General features: G+C 41.6%; 3 protein-coding genes across 9 annotated transcripts; all 3 read left to right on the top strand.

The window, feature by feature from the left end:
• The first annotated feature begins 2,718 nt into the window (after positions 1–2,718).
• On the top strand, positions 2,719–5,368 carry LOC127783376 (THO complex subunit 7B-like). Of its 2 annotated transcripts, none has more exons than XM_052310641.1 (3): positions 2,719–3,032; positions 3,943–4,523; positions 4,915–5,368. In XM_052310641.1, exons 2-3 carry the CDS (start codon positions 3,972–3,974, stop codon positions 5,047–5,049), a joined length of 687 nt encoding a protein of 228 aa, XP_052166601.1. In that variant the 5' UTR covers positions 2,719–3,032; positions 3,943–3,971; the 3' UTR covers positions 5,050–5,368. The 2 variants fall into 2 exon arrangements, with proteins under 2 accessions (XP_052166601.1, XP_052166600.1); XM_052310640.1 differs by having other exon boundaries at positions 3,889–4,523.
• Positions 5,369–8,040: 2,672 nt separating this feature from the next.
• Positions 8,041–13,009, top strand: LOC127781060 (DEAD-box ATP-dependent RNA helicase 42). Of its 5 annotated transcripts, none has more exons than XR_008018909.1 (4): positions 8,041–11,354; positions 11,508–11,832; positions 11,992–12,051; positions 12,149–13,009. XR_008018909.1 is itself a non-coding variant. In XM_052307960.1 (2 exons), the coding sequence occupies exon 1, from the start codon at positions 8,159–8,161 to the stop codon at positions 11,318–11,320; it is 3,162 nt and encodes a 1,053-aa protein (XP_052163920.1). In that variant the 5' UTR covers positions 8,041–8,158; the 3' UTR covers positions 11,321–11,354; positions 11,508–11,955. The 5 variants fall into 5 exon arrangements, 1 of the variants encoding a protein (XP_052163920.1); XR_008018908.1 differs by having other exon boundaries at positions 11,992–12,565; positions 12,665–13,009; XR_008018910.1 differs by having other exon boundaries at positions 11,513–11,832; positions 11,992–13,009.
• A 1,622-nt stretch (positions 13,010–14,631) lies between these two features.
• Positions 14,632–18,098, top strand: LOC127781061 (zinc finger CCCH domain-containing protein 56). Of its 2 annotated transcripts, none has more exons than XM_052307963.1 (3): positions 14,632–14,755; positions 14,823–15,661; positions 17,472–18,098. In XM_052307963.1, the coding sequence occupies exons 2-3, from the start codon at positions 14,833–14,835 to the stop codon at positions 17,753–17,755; spliced, it is 1,113 nt and encodes a 370-aa protein (XP_052163923.1). In that variant the 5' UTR covers positions 14,632–14,755; positions 14,823–14,832; the 3' UTR covers positions 17,756–18,098. The 2 variants fall into 2 exon arrangements, with proteins under 2 accessions (XP_052163923.1, XP_052163922.1); XM_052307962.1 differs by having other exon boundaries at positions 14,639–14,755; positions 14,827–15,661.
• Positions 18,099–24,045: the final 5,947 nt, after the last annotated feature.

The raw sequence follows: 24,045 nt of genomic DNA, 5'->3' as shown, positions 1-24,045 counted from the left end.
AGAATAGGAATGGAGACTTCACCTTGTCTATACATCTTAGTGTGTGTGGCAACCTCGATGAGGAATCTATCTAAGTATGAGTGTGATATGATATGATATTAATTACAATAGTTAATTAAACCCTGATGATTAAAAGAAACAGAGAGAGTTAAAAGGGGTGATGCCTTTACAGGAGCTAAGCTAGCTAGCTTAGCTATAGGTTTTACTTTGACCATCAATGCATATGCATGAATGGATGCATCGATTAATTGTCTATGAACATTGATCAGAGCTCACGTGATGTTGTTGTTTAATTATAGGGGTAGCTCTGCATCTTTGTCTCTTGTAATGCCGTCACTGATAGGATTGAATATTGGTTTGATTATATTCTGTTCATGGCTAGATCGCCTTTAAGTGCAGGATGTATGTTAGTACTACTGTTCGTCACACATGTATGAGGGGGTTTAATTTGCAAATGTTTGACTAGATCCGTCCTAGTTTACACTGATTAATTGACACGTATAATGTACTACTTAATTAATTATATGTATAACAATGGGATGTTCAAAGGGCACAGAGAAATTGTACTGTTGGGATATATTCGTTAGCTAATAATTTATCATATTATGGTAGTGAGTCTTGGGACATAGTATATGATATATATGGAGCTTTTTCTAGTGTTTAATCCAGCTAAATTCTGAAAGTATTCTGAAAACGAATTGATGCTTGAAGTTTCGAAAGTTTGACCAATGATATTCCAAAATGATAATTAGTTGTTCAACATTGTTTGTTCTTTTAATTATTGTTATCACCACTACAATACCATTTCTTCATGACACCACCCTTTTATTTTTTTACTAGCGGGTGTAATGAACATACTTTGTGAAATTCCAGTCATGAACTGCCAGCAAAAATCGATTTTTGTTGGTTGTTGTCACTTAATAGGTTTGCTTGTAAAAAATAGTCACCTATTTTTATAAGTGAACCTCCTAAGTGATCGCCATCGAAAAGAGCACCGACTAAAAAAAACTATGTTCTTAAATTCCAGAGACTCCACGGTGCGACACATCTCCCCCCCCCTCGGAACACACACACACACGCACAAACACACACACACACACACACACCCTCCAGCCTATGCCCTTGGTGATGGCGGCGGTGGCGACGAGAAGTAGATTCGGCGGTGGGAAGGGAGGAAGCCGTTGGCGATGACGACGGAAAGCCGCGGATCCAGTGGCGGCAGTGACTAGAGGCCGTAGATCTAGTGGCAACGGTGGCTGGATCTACGTGGTTCCGGATCTTGAAGTCCTCCCTATCCCACTCCAAAAACGACAACAGATGGCGCTGCGACGATGATAACCAGCACAACGATGGTTGTTGATGCAAATTCATTTGCATGTGTTGATGTTTGCATGTTGGAAATGGAGTGAAAAATAGATGTAGTGCTCTTTAGATGTGGATTTGAAAATACAGTGCCATCTTTGGATGTTGATTTTGAAAATGCAGCGCCATCTTTGGATTTTTTTTGGCAGAAAACCTTTTTTCTAGCGGTCCTCTTAGTAATGCCGCCTACAAAAATAGATATTCACAAGTGGTCCTCTTAAGGTCCACCTCCGAAAATCGATTTTTTCAAGCGAACCGCAACCGGGATTTTCAATGGCCTTTGGTTGCTAGCGTTTATGTCAGCCACCTGCGAAAATTATTTTTTAGAAGCATATTTTAAGAAAACATTGGTTGTATCCATTTTGTCAGTTGTGTTGGCCACCTGCGAAAATTATTCTTTTAGTAGTGCATTTTGAGAAAACATTGGCTGGTCCATTTTGCCATACAACAAGGTGCTATTTCTTTTCGTCCTAAAATAATGAGTGCACTTATAACAATAATGGTATGCCTAGTTAGTAGTATTATTTTTGAATGAAAAGCGTATTATGTTTTTTTGGTGAAACACAATGCATACACACGCACTCATACAAATGGGCGCACATACATGAACTCACGCACATAATGAAAAAAATATTGTTATTATTTGAGAAACACGGTACAAACACACAACCGCTCAAAAACCATGTACAATCACCCGTATGAACATGCTTGGACACCCTTATGATTACTTTTAAAAGATAGGGCTAACATATTTTATATTAAAGAAATGTTGCAAATATGTAATAAATTACACCTGGAGACATAGGTTGTGTTTAGTTTATGTCAAAATTGAAAATTTGGTTAAAATTGAAATAATGTGATGGAAAAGTTGGAAGTTTATGTGAATAGGAAAGTTTGATGTGACGGAAAAGGTTGAAAGTTTGAAGAAAAAGTTAGGTTTGTGATAACCAGAGTATCAAATAAAAACAAAAGGTACACTATTGTCGGTAGGTTTTACATATCACTATTGAACAGCAAGGCAGTCTGACCTGGACACAGTACCCGTACTTACGTGCCACGCTGGCACCGACAAAGTCAACCGCCCAATCCAGAGCTTCTCTGTACACGTGGTGGCCCACCTGTGCACAACCTGCTTCTGGTTCTACCCTGTCGTTTACTGCCGACACGGGCCCGCGCCTGAGAAGTGGCCCACGGCCCACCACCATGGGCCACGAACAAGCAGCATCCATCTCTGATCGCGCGGCCTATTTACAGCCCATGTGCAGGAAGGCTGACGGCCCGGCCAGGGCTTTCGTCCGAAGCCCATGCTTGATACAGTGGGCCAACCAGGCCCATGTTATGTGATGCAGCCGCGTAGTTGCTCACGCGAGCCCTAGACGCCGCCGCCCTTCTCCTTCCAGGTCTCGCCGCCGCCGACGCCGACGCCGAGGAGCTCGCCGTCCTCCGCTAGTCCCACCGCCTCTCCTCTCGCTCTGCCTCCCCCATCAGGCCAGTAGCGCCCCCATCCCTCTCTCGACCTGCTCCTCTCCTCTCGCCATCTCGCCAAATCCAACACAGGTCCACGGCAACGCCGCGCATCTCGGCAGCGCACACATCGGCGGCGCATCTCGGCAGCGGCAAGCCGGCGACGAGCTGCAGCGCTTCAAAGCTTGATTACCCAAATACTACAAGTCAGTCTCCTCTCTAATCTATCCTTATTTTGCATTTGATAGCAGGTAGTCAATTACTCAATTAGGAATTGGTTTTGATTTCCTAGATGAAAGACAAGTACAACTTTAAAATCATTCACCCAAGTCCAGCCCAATGGTAGTGAGTTCACTCCAACCCCACAAACCGATGAATCCATCCCAACCCCACAAACAGCAGGAACAGGGGCTATTAAGTAACAATGGGCAGCTTGCTCTAAATGTGATTGTTGCTGACCCTAGGCTTTGAGGACGCGCAAACACTACCATGACCTACATACTTAGTATGATTCTTCCTTTTTCAGATTCAGCTTCAGGTTCTCTCCCTACGGTAGATGAAGAGTGAAAATTATGTCCCATTAAGTATTCTAGTGATTTTTTAGTTCAGTGTTGTATTTTTACTGTATGCTTAGAAATTTTGGTTGAAGCTTGCTTTTTCTTTTCCCTGTAATTTCACTGTGCTTTAGTGTATGAATTATCATGGAGAGTTTTAGCCTTCAATTTGAGCCCTAGGCGTCCAGCGATCCTGGCCCCGCTCCGCTATCCTGGATGGTGAAACGCAAAAGTACTTATGTGGGCATATCGTGGGTGTGATGCAACTATATATATATGACTGGGTGTGTGGGAATGGGATCATGAAGTTTGTTTCAGTCTTCACCCATCATATTCTTTTAGTCTTGTGTACACTACTGCTGTCTGATTTGTGCTTCACTACTGAGTTGCTCTATGCCCATTCATCTCCATTTTCCTGTAGATGAATTTATTAACCTCTATATTTGAGGTCAGTCAAAACAGATAAATTTGATTGACTTCCAAATGATACGGTTTCTTTTTATTATAGCACTGTGCTGATTTCAGTAATTGGATCCCTCAAATTGTGAAATGCTTGCCAAAGGGAGGAAAGTTGCTGGAAGGGGCGGAGACATGTCTGCACACTATGCATTTGGGCCGCAGGAAGATGATGCGATTATTAAACATAGGCTTCTGACCAGGACAACAACTACCAGGGGTGAACCACCACTTAAGAAGCTTCAGAAGAAGTTCATGTCCTTTGCCACTGAGGTTGAGAAGGATGCAGACAACATAAGTGACTGTGAGAGGCTGTACAAGGCCTTTTTACAGGAAATTAATACTTTTGAGCTGCCTCTTCTTAAAAGCAAGGCTGTCGTTGATGCAAACCTTAGGGAGAAGGAGAGCTTCAACGAGCTGCAGGATGAGATTCAGCGACAAATCTTGCAAGCTCAGACTGATATTGAGGATCTCAAGAAGCAACTGGAACAGAGCAAAATTGAGAGGCAGCACAAAGAGGAGTGCGAAGCAATCAGAAAAATGATTTCTTTGCAGCCTCCACGATCAGAAACAGAAAAGCTCATTGCGGATCTTGAGAAGGAGATTGCTAATTTGGAGGCTGAGAATACTGCATGTATAAGGACCCTGGAACTAAGGAAGAAGCAGTTTGCTCTTCTTCTTCATGTGGTGAGTTTATTCGTCATGTTACTTTTGCTTTTCTGAATCATACCTTTTTCTTTTCAATGTAGAGTGGTACAGAGGATACTCAGTTACTCACTGGACTTAATTAATCTGGACGGCAGGCTTGATGATAGTTTACAGGCATCGTTTCCCACAATACAAAACTATGTATAGGAATTATTGGCCAGATTAGTAAAGATATGTCTGTTTCTGGATTTTACATGCTAAGCTATTAGCTTCCATTTATCTAAGAAAGGATCTTGAAAGACTAATATAGTTATTTCAATCATTTTTCATTTTCTTCCTTGAAGCTTCCTAACATACTCATGCCTGGATCCGGTATATTTTTTGCAAGTAGAATGATGCCTATTGATTTCTGATGTTGTATCTATGACAGGTCGAGGAACTGCAGATCTCGATCGATGATGAGCAGAGGAGCATAGCAGATGAGCTGAGAGCTGCCACTGAAGAGCAGAAGATGAGCATAGAGGAAGTTAGCGGCGGTGCTTCAGATGCCATGGCTGTAGATTGATCGACGATCCTAGCAGAAAAGCGAGTTGCATTCCTGTTTCCACAAAGGCAGCTCTACATTATCTTGGGGACTATATAGCACTGAATCGCCTAGATGACTTTGTACCCTGACTCATGATTATCATCACTCTTGTAATTTCATCAGTAGTAAGTTGTAATCGTGCCCTTTCTTGTCTGAAGTAACAGAACATCATGGTGCTGACATATGCGCCTCCAGATTCCAATATGTATGATTGTTATTATTTACTGAACAATCGGCAATGATCTTCTTTGATGCAAGCTGAGGTAAAACCGTCTGCCCTGGAGAATTTGGGTACATACATGCATGTTCCTGTTAGTGGAGTACTTCAGATTCAAATATCTTTTCATCCATGTTAGTACCAAAACCAAGAGTAGGTTTGGTTTGTTGCCTCAAATATCTTTTCGTACCATAATTTTGTGTACTTTGGAAACTTCCCCAAAAACACAACAAATTTGATAATGTATCAAACCAAACATATTGGATCAAGTTTTGAGGTTCGCACGCCAAAAAAAAAAAGAAAAAAAAAAGAGGAACCCTAGCGCGGTCCTCTGGCCTCCTTTCTCTTCCTTTCTGATGAGCTGCTGGTAGAGTGGAAGATCCCTCTAGTAGATCTAGTAATTGCTTTGGTTTTTCTCTTGTCATCAATGGCGGATCTTCTAGTGTAGGTCCTTGGCTATCTTGTTTTGATAGATTCTTTTAGATGGGGGTATGATTGGCTATGGCCTTCGTGCCCATAACGTTGTTGTATAGACGGAGATGGCGATGACATTCTTTAAAATAATAGTCCTCCAGCTATCACGTTGTATGAATGGAGAATAGATTATGTGTTTCTTTTCGCTTCATCCGATTATTATAGTACATCGTATGGCGAATGGATGATGTGGGATGACGAACAAAAACATGTTGGATGTAGACAGCAAAACGAGTGTGGTATGGACAATGGACAATAGGCGAAGCCCAGTGAATTATCGAATAAATCAATATTTTTAAGTATATAAGATTTTTTTTCTGATCGTCGTCTACAAGACATGACAAATTGGTCTCCACGCGTCATCTGTGATGCACGTGTGGCGTGAACGGTCTCCATGCGAGCCTATGTATGATTTTGGAAGCGAGATCATGCACCTGCCACACGAGAGTTGAGTGAGAGTGTGCATGCTAAGACAATCTATATTATTTTGGGGTTTTCTGACCAATACTTAACCTAATTAAAGATTTATCTATTTTGGAACAATATTAATATGCATGCTTAATTGTGCCTTTAGCATTTAACGGTTCCATTTACCTATAGCAAAGCACAAGCCTTTTGCTAGTTTATTGCAACATGGAAAATGTCATCCCCTTTGTACTTCAGATCGCTTGGATGATCTAGAAACAATTGTTATTAGCACGTTTAGTATATTTGACACTGTTTTCTCATAGAATTTAAGATATTTTACACTCTTTCGTGCTATCAAAATTAAAAACATTTACACATTTTTATGATTATTGATTAACTATGTTACGATTTACTATTCTTCTTGATTTGAAGGTGGGTGTGTGACTACTACATGTTTATATGTTTTCATGAAGTATTAATTAGGTATCATGTGGTTCTGCTTATAGGCTTAGCTACATCTAAGCTTGTCAGTATCATATCGGGATCCTAGATAGTATCGTTTTGTTCAAAGTAGTATCGTATCGTAGTATTCTGATACGATGAGATTTTATTTTTTTAAGTATAATTAATATTTGTATTAATTACATATAACCACTCTATATAAAAATACAGTAATAATATATGGCGTACAAATAGAGAGACATTTATCAAGAGAAACCACGTTGGCGCTAATATTTTTGTTTAACAAAGATTCTTAAGATACATGAACACGTCAAGCACATGTAGATAGTTCTTCTCCAAATTCAAACATTGTCCAGACGTCTAGCTAGCAACATTTAGTTCGAAATAACACTGCAGCCACATTTAGTTGCAACATTGTTCCTTTTAAGCATGTCCGTGCTAGCACTAGCACTAGCGGTAGATCATGCAAGATTTTCTCCTGTTGATATTTCCCCTTTATCTCCAACCCTAAGTTCCTAAATGAACATGAACACAACCTCAAAATACATCCTAAATTTCAAGCTTCAGCTCAAGAATAAAGATATTACATGAACATGAGTAAAAGTAACACACTAACACACCTTACTACTACAAGCTGCAGCTGGCAACTGCCCCTGAAGCCTCTTCACAAATAAACTTCTGCTGCTTCACGAACAGGCCAACAAATTAGCCTACAACAAATAGGCAAAACAAATCAATGAGAAAGAAAAGGAAGAAAACGAGAGAACAGAGAGATTGGAGATCCAAACTGAGCAGAACGAATGAAGCCGCCGCAGCGTCGGTGCGACGTCGCGCTGCCTTCGGTCTCGTACTCCCGTGGGGAACTAGTGAGAGAATGGATAGATCCAACTCCAAGTCTCTATTTTCTCTCTTTCATAAGGTTTCCACTAGACGTATGGGTTGTCCAATCTAATCCAAAAGCCAATTTTGCACAAGATCGATTTTGTGTCGCCATTTTACGACCTGTATCCCGATCCTAGCTCGCTCCCACCTGAAAACAATTCATGAAGCGACACATATCATTTTGCTAGGCTAGTATCATAGTATCGTGCGATACCATGATACGTATCCCGATACTGACAACCTTGGCTACATTTACTTGGTCACTTTTCTTGAATACACTTCCCGAATTGTCGAATATTATTTTTTTAAAAAAATGAAATAACTCAAAATTTTAAGTTATTTATTTATTATGTGGTAATAGCTCATCTAATTTTTACCCAAAAAAAAAAAAAGCAATTCCGACTCTAGTTTTGCTTGTAATTAGGCAGGACAAGTGGTGAAGGAGATATCGAGTCGGCGTCATGGCCTAACCCGCCTCCGACTCTTGGTTCTGCTTCGCCTAACATTACCGCCTCTAATAACTCGTTAATAACTCGGCAAAAAAAAAAGGAAGAAAAAAATATATCGCAACTCCACGCACCACCGCATCTCCGCCTAGGGTTTCCTCCTCTCCAAGCTTCGCCGCCGCCCGCCGCCGCCGCCGACATGGGGTCTAGCGACGAGGCCGGCTCCTCCAAGCACCACCGCCGCGACAAGGAGAAGGACCGCGAGCGGTCCTCCTCCCGCCACCACCGCGACCGCGACCGCGACCGCGAGAGATCCTCCTCTCGCCACCACCACCGCGAGGACCGGGATGACGACCGGGATCGGGACCGGGACCGGGACCGGGAGCGCCGCCACAGGGAGAAGGAGCGGGATCGCGAGGAGCGGAAGGCGCGGGAGCGGGAGGAGCGGGAGAAGGAGAAGGAGAGGGAGCGTGCGCGGCGGCGCGAGGAGAGGGACCGCGAGGAGAGGTCGAGGAGGCGGGAGGCGGCGGCGGAGGAGGAGGAGGAGGATGTGGACCGCGACCGCAAGCGCCGCCGCCGGTCGTCGCACCACCACCACCACCACCGCGACGCGGAGCCGGAGGGGCCGGCTTCGGGGGCCAGGGAGGAGGAGGTGGTGGATGTGGAGGAGGCCGAGAGGCGGCGCCAGAAGAAGAAGGAGGAGGAGCAGAAGCAGCTGGACGAAGAGATGGAGACGCGGCGCCGCCGCATCAAGGAGTGGCAGGAGATGAAGCGCCGCGAGGAGGAGACGAAGCGCCGCGAGCAGGAGGAGGCCGGAGTTGGCACCTCAGCCGCCGCCGCCGCAGCCCCCGCAGAAGCAGAAGATGGCGGCAATGCCGGGAAGAAGTGGACCTTGGACGGCGAGGAGTCTGATGAGGAGGGGAACCAAGAGGATGGTAAGAAATCCGATGATAATGGTGGTTCTGGTGCCGGTGCCATGGACGTTGATGTTCCGAATGGGGGTGATAATGCAAACGGCGCCAATGCTATGGATGAAGATGAGATTGATCCGCTTGATGCGTTCATGAACTCGATGGTATTGCCTGAGGTCGCAAAGCTTGAGAGCATGCCTGCTGCCAATGTGGATGACAAGAATGATAAGAGTGCTAAGGATGCTGTGACTAATGGGGATAAAAAGGGGCCAAAGAAGGTGATGGGGAGAATTATACAAGGAGAAGACTCAGACTCGGATTATGCAGATGACGAGGATGATGAGGGTGGTTCCGAAGATGAGGATGATGAGGAGTTCATGAAACGTGTCAAGAAGACAAAGGCAGAAAAGTTGGCTATTGTTGACCATTCTAAGATCGACTACCAGCCGTTCCGGAAGAATTTCTACATTGAGGTGAAGGATATTACAAAGATGGCAGCTGAGGAAGTGGCAGCTTATCGGAAGCAGTTGGAGCTCAAGGTGCATGGGAAAGATGTACCCAAGCCAATAAAGACATGGGTGCAGAGTGGGCTTACCAGCAAGCTCCTTGATACAATCAAGAAACTTGGTTTCGAGAAACCGATGTCTATACAGGCACAAGCACTGCCGATCATAATGAGTGGGCGTGATTGTATAGGAATTGCAAAGACTGGATCAGGCAAGACTCTAGCATTTGTCCTGCCTATGCTGAGGCATGTCAAAGATCAGCCGGCTGTTGTTCCTGGAGATGGCCCAATTGGGCTTATAATGGCTCCTACTAGAGAGCTTGTGGTGCAGATACATTCAGACATCAAGAAGTTTTCGAAGGCGCTTGGCATCAACTGTGTTGCTATCTATGGAGGTTCTGGAGTTGCCCAGCAGATCAGTGAACTGAAGAGGGGTGCTGAAATTGTTGTTTGTACACCAGGCAGGATGATTGATATTCTTTGCACAAGCAGTGGGAAGATTACTAATCTTCGGAGAGTTACATTCTTGGTGATGGATGAAGCTGATAGGATGTTTGATATGGGTTTTGAGCCTCAGATTACTCGGATAGTTCAGAATACTCGTCCAGATAGGCAGACAGTTCTTTTCTCAGCCACTTTTCCACGTCAGGTGGAGATACTGGCCCGTAAGGTGCTGACAAAGCCTGTTGAGATCCAGGTGGGTGGGAGGAGTGTCGTCAACAAAGATATCACACAACTGGTTGAGGTGCGGCCAGAAAATGAGAGGTTCTTTAGGCTGTTGGAGCTGCTTGGAGAGTGGTTTGATAAAGGTAAAATTCTTGTTTTTGTCCATTCACAAGATAAATGTGATTCTCTACTCAAAGACCTGTTCCAGCATGGATATCCATGCCTATCCCTGCATGGTGGGAAAGACCAGACTGACCGTGAATCAACACTAGCTGATTTCAAGAGCAATGTATGCAGCTTGCTGATTGCTACCAGTGTTGCTGCTAGGGGTTTAGATGTCAAGGAGCTTGAGCTTGTTGTGAATTATGATGTCCCGAACCACTATGAGGATTATGTTCATCGTGTTGGGCGAACTGGACGTGCTGGGAGGAAGGGATTTGCCGTGACTTTTATTTCTGAGGAAGAGGAGCGTTATGCTCCAGACCTTGTTAAAGCTTTGGAGCTCTCAGAGCAGGCTGTTCCAGAGGACCTGAAAGGTCTAGCTGATCGTTTTATGGCAAAGGTGAAGCAGGGAACAGAGCAGGCCCATGGAACAGGATATGGTGGAAGCGGTTTCAAGTTCAATGAAGAGGAGGATGAAGCACGGAAATCTGCAAAGAAGGCTCAGGCAAGGGAATATGGTTATGAGGAGGACAAGTCAGATTCAGATTCTGATGAGGAAGGAGGGGTTCGTAAGGCGGGAGGTGACCTTGCAGCACAAGCTATTGCTGCTGCTCAAGCTGCTGCTGCTATGGTTGCAGCAAAGGCTGCTAGCAATGCCAACCAGCAAACACAAGGCACTTCTGTAGGGCCCTTGCTTCCTCTAGCCATTGCTTCAAACACACAGAATAACGAGGCCACAGCACGTGCACTGCAGGCTGCATTTAACATACAGCAAAATCTGGCAAGGATACAAGCACATGCAGTCCCAGAACATTATGAGGCTGAGCTTGAGATTAATGATTTCCCACAAAATGCCCGCTGGAAGATCACTCACAAAGAAACATTGGGTCCTATCCAGGAATGGACGGGTGCTGCAATCACTACAAGGGGAACCTTTTTTCCTCAAGGAAAAATTGTTGGTGCTAATGAACGCAAGCTGTACCTGTTCATAGAGGGCCCCACTGAGTTATCTGTCAAGAAGGCGAAAGCAGAATTGAAGCGTGTCCTTGAAGATTGTGCCAACCATGCTCTGAACCTTCCTGGTTCTGCCCAAACTGGAAAGTACTCTGTTATTTGAGGGGCGGAACAGATGTAGGGATTTTCTTGACAAGGTATGCAGGAAAAAAAAGCATAGCATCTAGGATTGAATATTAAACCCAATCGATGTATTTCTTATTCCTTTGTCTTATTTTGACTGCCTGATAGTTTCTGTGTTATTGTTGGCTGGTGTATTTTATTTACTGACACTCTCTCTATTTTTGCAGTGCAGCTTTCATGGGTTTGCAGACCACAGTGCTATTCTTGGATTGGTTCTTCCATATGCGCGGCTCATATTTTAAATCTTAGCTATCGTGCATGGCAGCTAATGCTTACTTTTAAACTTATTATTGCATGGTTATTGTGGAGATTGTCTAATCTAGAATGTTTTGACAATTTCTGTAGCTACTATTAACAGTGGTGGTAGCTTGCTGTTAACACAGGATGTGTTCCAGGCAGTCTGTTGTGAACACTGTTATGTGAACATAGCTCTCAAGCTATGTTACATTGTTCACCCCGAGCACTAATGGGGCATGCTAAATGCAAGAGAAGGTGCTGAGCTTTCTAGTGCAATTTTGGAAGTGCTTGTTGGCTTTTGATGCTATAAACCTAATAACTTGTCTTATATTCTTGCTTTGAATAAATCGGTGCGGTGGCACCATTTCAGTGACATAATGGAATAAGTGTTTGATCGGCATTTAAATAATGCAGGTTTATGCTTTTCGTTTGCTCACTTGGATGCTATAAACAGGAATTGGTAGTTCACATGGGGTATTAACGTTTTTTTCTGACTGCTACTTGTATGATCTGATTCAAGCCTTTCATGTGTTTAAAAAGGTGCCGTGATGGTTCTTGTTTTGGTCTTCAGATACACTTTACTGATCCAGGTGCGGTGGACGATGGTGCAGCTGCTGTTGAAGGATGAGGCTGCCTCCGCGTATTATCTTCCCTTTACATAAGAGTTCTTTATCTGTGTCTCCTCTTTGCTTGGAGTGAGATGCAGTTATTATAAGTTTATATAACTAATATCATCATCGTCATGTAGATTGCTGCTGCTCCTGTTGAGTTACATTTGTGAAAATGGTAGTGATGCTAGAATGTGACCTAGCACAGGATACAGAGTTTGCTCTTCTTACCTTTTTCTCTTGAGCCCATGCTGATACTTTCTGCTGCCCACTTTTCCCTCTTCATTTTGGTAGAGAGCCTCCTGCATAATATAATATACTACTAATCTATTGCATTGCATTGTGCAGAAGATAGCACAACAGGTAGCAGGTATGTGCAGGTAAAGAAACTAGAGGGCTTCTTGATTTGTTTTCCCTTTTTTCTCCCCCTGCATGTCTAGGTGGTACCCTATGCAGAGTCTGACTCTGGCTTTAAGCAGTTTGTGCAATCAGAGCCATGGCATTGCCGCATCGTAATCTGCAGCTCTGGGAAGCTGGTGTTGCCTGGAGAGTGGGCTGGCTATGGCGAAGTATTTACATTGTGTAATTATCACCTTTGTACTGGAATTATCAGAGACGTGGGTGAGCAGGAGAGATGTGTTAACGATCCATTAGGAAAGCCAAATGCTCTTCAGACATTTTTTCCCAGTTCCGCTCCTACAGCAACCTCTATAGTCATATCCTGCTCATTGCCAGATTATAATGTGTTGATGAAACATCTTGTTTATCTGGGTGAAACTGAGGGAACGTGGTCCCTAAATTCTCATCTAGTATTAATTGTTCTCCGCCTCATCTGTATATTCCTAGAATCTATAGAATCTCGTCTGCAACGACGTGATCTGTATGTTTGCATTAATATTTGTTACAATCCAATCGCATAGCCCAGATTAATACCATAACGCTGCTCCCTTCCAGGCTTACTGCCGTCTAAAATTCTCATCAATTGGTAACAATAAAAAAATCTGCCGCATCATCTATCTAACGACTTAAGCCCAGAACAACAATCAACATGTGGTTGGTTATGGTATGTCAGTTAAGCAATGTATGTACGAGGTCTCGCATTCTTTTTTTTTTTTTTGAAAGAAAAGAAGGAATGAACAGTAAGAGATATCGTGGCATATGCATATAGGATGAGGCATGGAGTTTTTTGAGGTCAAGGTGGTTAAAATCGTGATTTAGAATTGGAATAGAAAGTTCTATGTAGGATCACAACCTTATAATCGAGTACATAGAAATCGTAAATTCAATAGAATCAAACATCTAATAAAATCAGGAAGTTGTAAAATCGTACGACATAAACGAGATTTTGACAAACTTATATGAGATAGAGCATTTTCATGCAAAGCCATCGATATCATTTCAAAACCTACTTATGTACTTGAGGTGTTGCCTTCTTGGTTGATCGAGCAACCTTATGAGAAAATAGCATAAGTACAACCAAGCGAGAGAAAAAAAACATTTGGTTTCTACTCCCTCCGTTTCACAATATAAAACTTTCTAGTATTGACCACATACATATAAATGTTAATGAATCTAAACACATACATATATCTAGATTTATTAACATCTAAATGAATGTGGGCAATGCTAGAAAGTCTTACATTATGAAACGAAGGAAGTAGTATTTATTTAGTGGCACAAAGATTTTTGCATGTCCACTTTGGATGATGAATGACACAAATGGAGCCATGAAGGATACATCATAACTAGAAATAAAACTAAAAAGAGAAATTCTAGTTGTGCACATATTTGAGCTTGGACACGTGGTTTTATCACCATATCAATGAGGAGTGAGACGAATGCGAACACGCACATGGTATAATTGGAAAAATAAACTAAAGGGCAAACAAATAGGGTTTATAGTGTTTGTCCCGCAAAGATTCATGCCACCACATGGCGTCGTCGTCATATAATGGGTAATCGGCACACTAAGGGGAAGCTGCATCATCATATAATAGGTAATTGACACACTGAGAGGAAACGGTGGGGATGTGGATGAGCACGGAGTATAATCCCCCCTAAAAAAACTAAGTTCATGGTATCGCGTAATGATTCATGTTAGGACATGTCTCTAGACGGATGATCACTACACCAAGTATAAGCGGCACCGGATGCGACCAAGCACGCGGTATAACCGGAAAAACCAAGCGCCGAAAAACTATGGTTCACGACGATTTGTACGTTATGATTTGTGCCGGGACACGTCTCCACGTCAAGATCGGGTGATCACTACACCAAGCAAAACCGGCACCGGATGCGACCTCATGCGGGGTATAATCGGAAAAACCAAGTGCCAAAAAACCTAGGGTTTGCGGCGATTTGTCGCTTTAAGATTCGTGCCGGGACACGTGTCATCATCCTACCATAGTTGCTACTCCCTATTAATACATCCCATCTCTTGCCCTCTCCTCAACTCATCTCTTCCGGCGGATTACCGCCGCCGGCGCCGCCGTTCGCCATCACCGAGCAAGCAAGTGACCTCGCTGTTCGTCTCTCCCACCTCCTCCTTCTTCCGCTGCCTTCGATTCTTGGTAAGCCCCTAATTCTCCTTCGATTCAATCCTCAATCGGGGGAAGATGAAGCCTGTGATTCTTGCAGGTAGCGGGTGATGGATTACACCAACGCCATCCACATCATCCCGGACGCGGCGGGCCCCGACGCCTGGGCGAACGCGGCGGCGCAGGGCGGGGACGCCGGGATATGGGCCACCGAGGACGACTACAACAGCCAGTGGAACGCCGACGGCGGCGGCGGCGGCGGCGGCTCCTCGAGGGCCGGGAGCGAGCAGCCACCTCCGGGCAAGAAATCCCGCGGCGGCGGCGGCGGCGGCGAAGGCGGCGGGAACACGAGCAAGTCGCGGGCGATCGGGAAGATGTTCTTCAAGACGAAGCTGTGCTGCAAGTTCAGGGCGGGGACCTGCCCCTACGTCACCAACTGCAACTTCGCCCACGGCATGGAGGAGCTCCGCAAGCCGCCGCCCAACTGGCAGGAGATCGTCGCGGCGCACGAGGAGGCCACGGAGGCGAGGGAGGAGCACCAGATCCCCATCATGACGTCGTCGGGACCCACCGCCGGCGGCGACGCGGGCTGCGGCGGCGGCGGCGGCGGCGGCTCCGGGAGGGCCTACAAGGGGAGGCACTGCAAGAAGTTCTACACCGACGAGGGATGCCCCTACGGCGACGCGTGCACGTTCCTCCACGACGAGCAGTCCAAGGCCAGGGAGAGCGTCGCGATCAGCCTCTCGCCGAGCGTCGGCGGCGGCGGCGGTGGCGGGAGCTACAATTCTGCGGCCGCCGCGGCCGCCTCCGCCTCCGCCGCGGCGGGGAATGGGCCGATGCAGAAGCCGTCGAACTGGAAGACGAGGATCTGTAACAAGTGGGAGATGACTGGGTACTGCCCCTTTGGCAGCAAATGCCACTTCGCTCATGGAGCAGCTGGTGAGTTTGCTTGTTTCATAGTATGCATTTGTCAAATTCTTGAATTGTTATATGTTACCCTGTGTTTTTAGAGATAATTTAGCCTATTGTGATTTGTTCTACGGTTGAATATGTAGTTATTGAATCTGTAGTTAGTGTGTGGATGGTGCTTCGTTTCATTTTCGGTAGACCATAATGTGCGATGAACTTATCAATCTTCATTTGATCTGTGACCTTGTTTCATCAGAGATTTAGTTTGATTGGACATAAAACCTCACTTGTGCCCTGATAGCTGTGACAATTCTAGGTATTAACAATTGTTTCTCTGATATACATCAGGGCTGTGTTGTTTTAGTTATTTACTAGTACATTGCATCACAGCTCTACCTTGAAATCTTGTTTTATTCATCAAGTATATAGCACACCTTTAGGACAGGAATATATCCTTCCCAACATATTTACTGAACTATACAACAAATCTATTCCTAAATCTATTCTTTTTGAGACTATGAGTGAGGCCATGTATTCTATATGGATTATGAAGCACAACATTGATGGTGGGTCTAGTGTTGGCTTCAGCGCATATCAAGTATTCAGAAGTTCCCAGTGTGATGGTATTGTGATCGTTCAAAACTTAGATCGTTCTAGCTTATTGTTTCTTCAACTTAAATGAATATGCATGTCATTGTCCCAGTGAAGCTTCTGCGCTGTGCTGGTGAAACACATCTTTGTACTTCAAGCTGTGAATCGCGATAACATTTACAATTTTCTCATAGGTCATGTTTGTTGGATCATCTTGTAGTGTAGGTATTTTCTGAACTTTTCACGGTCGACCTGTTACCACTGCACAATATATAGGTTTCAGTCCACTTCACCACTTGTTTATAGATGAGTGACCAGTCTTTGTACCTATATTATTATCCTCTTTGTACAACATTTGCTGCCAGATACAGGCAACTCCTTGATGTCTTGAATCTTGGTCATTGCTCAGAGTAGAAAGGCATTCTAGAGTTATGCTCACAATACGATCATGGCTACTAAGAGCACAGTAGCATACATGTTCTTTAAGTGACCATCACATTATTTAGTCGCTTATATTCCTAGGATGAGAACACTATGATGATATCTGAATTTGAAGAGGGAAGTCCTGGCTTGACAGGTTACATTTGCTCTTCAGGAGCCTCTACTAAATTCTAGATTCAATTATCAGTGTCACCGTTTATCTTGTGCAGTTTAGGAATATTTCTGCTTTTATTAGTCATTTGCAGTTTACATGTTGATCTGAGTCTAATTCACTTATTAGCCTGTTTAGTTTAAGTGTTGGCTTCAAAAAGAAATTTCTTAGATTTAGTCAGAATGAAATGCTGGTTTAGTGACCATATCTGTTGCTAGTTTCTACCCACTTAACTTTGTTTTAAGGGTTTGCTTTCTGTTGCGTCAGGGTTACATGTGGACAGTTAGTTTTTTTTCCCCATTTGCACATTTTTATCTTGCATGATGTTCTCCATTTCTTCTTTAGTACAAGATTGGAGTATTCACTAAAACTGAAATATGCAGTAGAAACACTGAAAGAGGTGGTCATTTTTAGCCTGATGCATTCCTACTGGATGTTGACTATATTTATGAGCTATTGATAGTTTGCAGATTTACAGAGTACAATTTGTTCTGTTATGTATATATCTTTCTCCTACATTTTAAATCACCTTTGAGAATCTTTAGATAAACTTATTGCAATTTAGTCCTGTTAATTGAAATGTTTCATTTGTCATTTAATTGAGGCAGCAAAAACCCCACCTGATGTATCTTACATTTTTCATGAATTTCATTTCAGAACTCCACAAGTATGGTGGGGGACTTGTTGACATAGACAGCAGGGATGCTTCAGCAACTCCCGACTCCAAGCAAGCTGTGGTATCTGCGAAAGCTCCAGCAGAGACCGCTGCTGCATCCACCACAGTGCTCCCTCATGCAGACGTGTACCATCTAGGCGTGCAGGCGCAGCGTTCTACCATTGCCGGCCAAAGGTCTGGGCAGGTACAGAGGCCCATTCAGAAATGGAAGGGCCCTGACAAGATCAGCAGGATCTATGGTGACTGGATAGACGAAACCGAGTAGGCGAAATCAAACCTTTGATCTTTCGTCGCCACCACCTGAAGGCGAAAACAAGATGCTATAGTTAGCCATTGGGAAAAACCATTGTCTTGAGCGAAAAGGAGATGTCAATTAGTTAGCCATTTTGGAATCCTGGTCTCAAGACATTTAGATTAGCCATGTGGAAACCTGGTCAGAGTCAAGACATAGTCTGCGGGTTGTTAGACTGAATTTTATGTTGTGCTGTCTGTTGCAATACCTGATATCATGTATGGTGCTTACATGATATGAAGTCATGGTTGCAATACCTGTACCTGGAAAGTTAGATATGGTTATCTGAAAGTATGAACTGCCTGTTTACCTGTCATCTGTTGTTTTTCTGCTTTGGCTGTCACTTGTGCTATGCATTGTTTAATGGGTTGGGTCCAGTGGCTTAGTCACACTCACACCTTTATGGGCCTTTGGGCCTTGTGTAGAGAAACTAACAGGATCACAACCAAACACTATGCATTGTGGTTATTGGGCCCCTATTTTATTAGATTTCTCCCAGTAGACTAGAATGTGCATTCATTTATTTATTATGTTGCAAATTATATACCCCATATATTCAGAGGTTTTGATGTTAAATAACTAGAAAGTAGTACAAAAATATATGGTATCTGGTGGATTAGTACAGGTTCTTCTAGGAGACAAAACAACAATCAGTAGAAAAAAAAAATGATAGCTCAGCATATGATTGTTAAAATGTTTGGTCGGAGGAATCTTTCATTGCACATTTCTTTTTATATTGGAATCTTGCCATGCTTAATAACATTATCCAGCTCTTCCATTATTGGCACTTGACAAAGAGCACTTAAAACAAATTAGTTGCTGCCAAGGGCAAAGATATATACTATGCTGCTATATGCTATAGATTGTTTCGAATCATCTTATCCAAGGATGCATCTTGCAATTGGTGGGTGATATATTGCACTAAAAAAATTGGTGAAAAGAACAGACATGTCCTAGGCACTGAAAACAATCCAGACTGAGGTTAGGTTCATGTTTCATTTTAATACATCTAACCGTGTCCTCGATGGAATAACATATGGATGATATATATATTAAAATTGGCACTTCGATCTTTCTAGTATATATTATAAAATAGGAGACCTAAAAAAATACAAAAATGTCATCCACTATGGCCAATTTTATTCTGCAGTAATTCAAAAGAAGCTACCAGAATCTATTAAAATCAGAAGAGCGACAGGTTTTTCATGGTTAATTTTAACTTAAAAATGACCGGCTAAAGTACAATGATGATATATCCTCGTAAAAGAAAAAAAGAGTACAATGATGCTGCATGTAAATTTTTCAAGGGAGAATTATTAATCTGTTGAAAACAAGAAAACTGGCTGCAGGTCTTTACACGGTTAGTTATATTCAAACTTAAAAATGACCAGCTAGCTTTGAAGTCCTCTCATGATGCATGGAAATTAATTCATTTGGGCCGGAAATTTGGACGCTCTCTCAGTACGTTCATGTAGTTGATTCAATTCCTTGGATTTTCCATTTCTTTTCTTCGTCGGAGAGAGAGGTCATGGACCAGCGTACGCGTGTAGATCTAGATCACCAGTTGACAACAAATATACTTCCATTAGGAGAGAATCCATTATATGCCATTGACTTTGTCACACGTCTACGATTTACCATTGACTTTATCACGTTCTACAATATGCCATAGATTTTTACTTAATTTCTACGACTTACCATCGCCATCTGGTTAGTCTCCGTTAGTGTAAAAATTTGTCAAAATTACCAAAATACCCCTAGGACAGAAACTTTCAAAATTTGGATAAAAATTCTAAAATATCAGATTTTAAGTTTTTGGACAAATTTTGGATGTTTACAATCTTATGTTTATAATACGATATTTTGATAATTTTATCCAAACTTTGGAAGTTTTTATCTTAGGGGTATTTTAGTCATTTGGACAAAATTGTCAGTGCTAACGGAGGCGACCGAACAATGATAGTAAATCGTAGAAGTTAAGCAAAAGTCGATGACATATTGTAGAACTTGACAAAGTCAACAGCAAATAGTAGACGTGTGACAAAGTTAATGGCATATAATGGATTCTCTCTCAATGACTGACCGTGCTGCAACAATATACTCCCTCTGTCCCATAATATAAGGGATTTTGAGTTTTTGCTTGCACGGTTTGACTACTCGTCTTATTAAAAAAAATTGGAATTATTATTTAATTTTTAGTGACTTACTTTATTATCCAAAGTACTTTACGCACAACTTTTTGTTTTTTATATTTGCATAAATTTTTTGAATAAGACGAGTGGTCAAACACTACAAGCAAAAACTCAAAATCCCTTATACTATGAGACGGAGGGAGTATATGTTATGTTAGCGCGTGATTGCGTCGAACAAATTGACTTACTTCGCATATATCAATACAAGTATTAGATAGTTATTAGATTACAATTAGTCAAGTCGTACGTGCATATATCGATCACATCGTAATTAACCACCTTGCCTCGGTCATGTAATCTTCCTATTCCCTCCGTCAAAAAAAAAAGACAAAGTTTCCATGCCCAACGTTTGACCGTCTACCTTATTTGAAAAAATTATAAAAAAATTAAAAAGATAAGTTACGTATAAAGTATTAATCATGTTTTATCATCTAACAACAATGAAAATACTAATTATAAAAAAATTTCATATAAGACGGACAGTCAAACGTTGGCACGGAAACCCAGGGTTTGCCTTTTTTTAATGGAGGGAGTACGTGGCTGGTGATAACGTCGAGGAGGGAGAAATTAATAAACAACTCAAAGCTGTGTTCGGAGGCATGGGTTGCGACACTCAAAACGATGTAACGGTCTAACAAATAATTAATTACGTACTCCCACCTTCCAAAAATTTAAGGGAGTGTTTGTTGGGTAAAAACCTTTTAGTCATTGTCATATCGGATATTTAGACACTAATTATAAGTATTAAACATAGACTAATGACAAAACACATTTCATAACCCTGGATAGTCATATTTCATCTTAGCACAATGACCAAGGATAAATAATTCTACTTATCATCCATTTAAATATGCTACTAGTTATTTCTTGTAAATAAGCGATTTATTAATATTTACATTTCTCGACGCCCATGTAGCCAATCTTGTGTGGAAGAATGGAGAATCACATATTAAATCCGAGAAAGTCATTAAGATGATAGGTGGTTTGATTGAAATTAAATATGCCTATCAAAAACAAATTATTCATATTTGGAAATATACCAATCAAAAATAGATGAAGGGAGTATTTCTTTTTCACTAAGACCAAATGTGTAGTTAACTCATTCATCATGTGACAAAATCAATGAACATGCAACCAATAAGTACTAAAATGACTTTTTGGGTTCCGATAAAAAATTTAATATATCACATAGTTACTATAAATAGGACTTAAACTTTTGAAAAAACCAAAGAATAAAATAGGACTTAGTCTTTTGGAAGGAGGGAGTATTAGCTAAAAAAACTTGAAAAATATAGATTACTATGATTTTTTAAAGCAACTTTTCTATAGATTTTTTTTTAAAAAAAACTCTGTTTAACCATTTGAAAGCATGCTCGCAGAAAACAAAGAAGAAGAATTTAGAAAGTTGCACAAAAGAATACAGCCTTAGAGTAGCATATGTATATATGCACACCATCCCTCTTAACGTACACGTGTACATCCTATCACCTTAAAATATTGAGCAGGTATACATTGAGAGTAATTAACTTTACCCCTAAAAAGATAAATAACCCATAAACACAAGCACCACAGCTGAGTCTGGGACTTAAAATCTGGATGAATAATTTTCACCATAAGAGACCTTACCAACAACCTATTAGGAATTGTTGCTTCAACAATTGTTGTGGTACGTACCTTTTCGGTAATCGATGTTGTGACATTATGTCCTTAGGTTTGTTACAGGCTGCAATAGAGTTGTATGCACCCAACAAAGAACAAACTGAAAGGAAATTTCATTGACATATATAATTAGCCTAATAGTCCATCAGTTTTAGAATATAAGATTTTTAAGTCAACGGGTACGTCGTCTATCACTTAAAGAATAATTAGCCATAAATACGAGCATTCGTGTCAACTCTAGAACTTAACCCCTGATGAGCTGGTTCCACCACAATAAAGCTAATCAGTTGAACTATATATGCTCGCTTCGTACATCTTATTAATTTTGGAATCATTGAAATAATGAGAATTACAAAAATTAGTGTAAGAATGATTATATTCTGGTATAAAATTTAAATTTTAAAAATTCTTCTATTTTAAAATGGAGGAAGCACATGATAAAATAAATTAAAGGAGTTTCAATGGATTGGGAAAACAATTCAGCACCACAAGTTCAATGATAGGTTTTGACCGGTAGCAGGCGTTAAGCTGCGCCGACGGATGCATACAGGTATGGGTGACAGCCCACGTGGGCTCCGCAACAACGTGGCACTCGCTGATTGGTTTCAGAGGTAGGACAGATCGGATCTCGGGAATCACGCAAAACTGAATTTAGTTTAATTTGGCGTTGAAAGGGGGCCCGGCTTAATCTATGTTCCTCGCATTTAATTTATTGTTAAAAAAAAACTCATTCTTCGTTTCCTGCTTAATTTTCTTGACAATTGGTTGAATCATTCTAAGGGGAATTGGTTAAAATAATTTTCTTGACAATTTTTTTTTAGAAAAGGATATTTTTTTACTCGGCCTTTATATCCAACCGGATATATGCCGCCTTATTAAATTAGAAACTTAGCCTATTAATCAGGAAACTTAGCCATCAAATAACTCAATGTGAAATTCTTAGGATCTTGGGTTGCTACTCAGGTCGCTGCAACCCCCAGGTACGTACATGCTCTTTTGTAGTTGATGTTTACAAATAATGCTACATGTAGTTAGCACAAATCAACAATTTATTCTTAATTTAGCAATAGCTAGACACCATATATACTCTTTTAGGGCAAATCTCAAGAAATTAAATCTTTTTTTTTGAGGTCTCAAGAAATTAAATCTGTGTCCGTAATTTGGGAAGACATGCACCGTACTAGTAGTCAAATAGTAGTAGTGAAATTAGTAGTAGGAGCTAGTAGCATGCAATTTACAATAGGGATTCGGTAGTCGATCCATAAATTGAATCACAAGCGTTTTGACTCGTGACATATAAATTCAGATATTATATATGATAATATATACAGTTTCATATAACCGCACCGTTAATTAATTATTTTCTAGTACCATAAAGACAACTTAGATAGCTAAAGATTTCATAAATAGAAGATTTGATTTTTACAACTCTATAAGTACGGTGGATCAAATGATAATCAGCAAGTCATATAATACTTGGGTTATATGTCACGTATCAAGATCTCGTCCATGGTTTTGTTCATATAGGTTTGATTAAATTTTACCGAAAAAGGTATTAATTGTTGACAAAATAACGATGATCCATGCATTGATCTTGACCTGAATAGCAGTTAGTTGGCCATGGAAATGCAAATTAAGAACACAGTTGGGCCGAGTGACCGGGTCGACGACGACAGAACAACGAAGCTACTCCAGCTAGAGAGAGCCGGGCAGCGATGGGACGGGAGGCCGGCCGGCTTCTACGGGGGGTTGCCTGCTACTCCACTACTGCTGCTTGCGATCGAGTCCCGAGGTGACCCATCATCCATCTCGGTTTTCACTCATGCATGGTCGGGACTAATGGGCTGTTTAGATCCGGCGTAAAGTTTTATCGTGCCATATTATATAGGGAATCGCATAGGGTGTTTGAGTACTAATATACAAATTAATTGTAGAATCCGTCAATAACCCATGAGATGAATTTATTAACGCTAATTAATCCGTTATTAGCAAATATTTACTCTAGCACCACATTATCAAATCATGGAGCAATTAGGCTTAAAAGTTCGTCTCGTAAATTAGTCGCAATCTGTGTAAGTAATTATTTTTTTAAGCCTATATTTAATTTTTCATGTAGGTGAAAAATTTTAGGGTGGGTCTAAACAGGGCCTATGAATCTACAAATGAAAGTTATTTAGATTAATTCATAACTAGAAATACTTATATTTTAAGTTAGAGAAAGTGACCGTACGGGATCAGGCACAACGTGACCAAAATTTTAGTCTACGGTTTGTTTTTTCATACATAATGAAATTCTAGCGTTTATGTAAGAGTTGTTACAACTAATTATTACAAAATTTTCAAAATTATAAAATTGTGACTTAATTAAAAAAACTACTAAGAATACCACCTTCAAGGGTAGAGCAACCGGGG

This window comes from Oryza glaberrima, chromosome 8 (genome assembly GCF_000147395.1).
Source record: "Oryza glaberrima chromosome 8, OglaRS2, whole genome shotgun sequence".
Classification (NCBI taxonomy): Eukaryota; Viridiplantae; Streptophyta; class Magnoliopsida; order Poales; family Poaceae; genus Oryza; species Oryza glaberrima.
The sequence above is the reverse complement of the archived record's forward strand: the minus strand, read 5'-3'. Positions and strand labels throughout refer to the sequence as shown.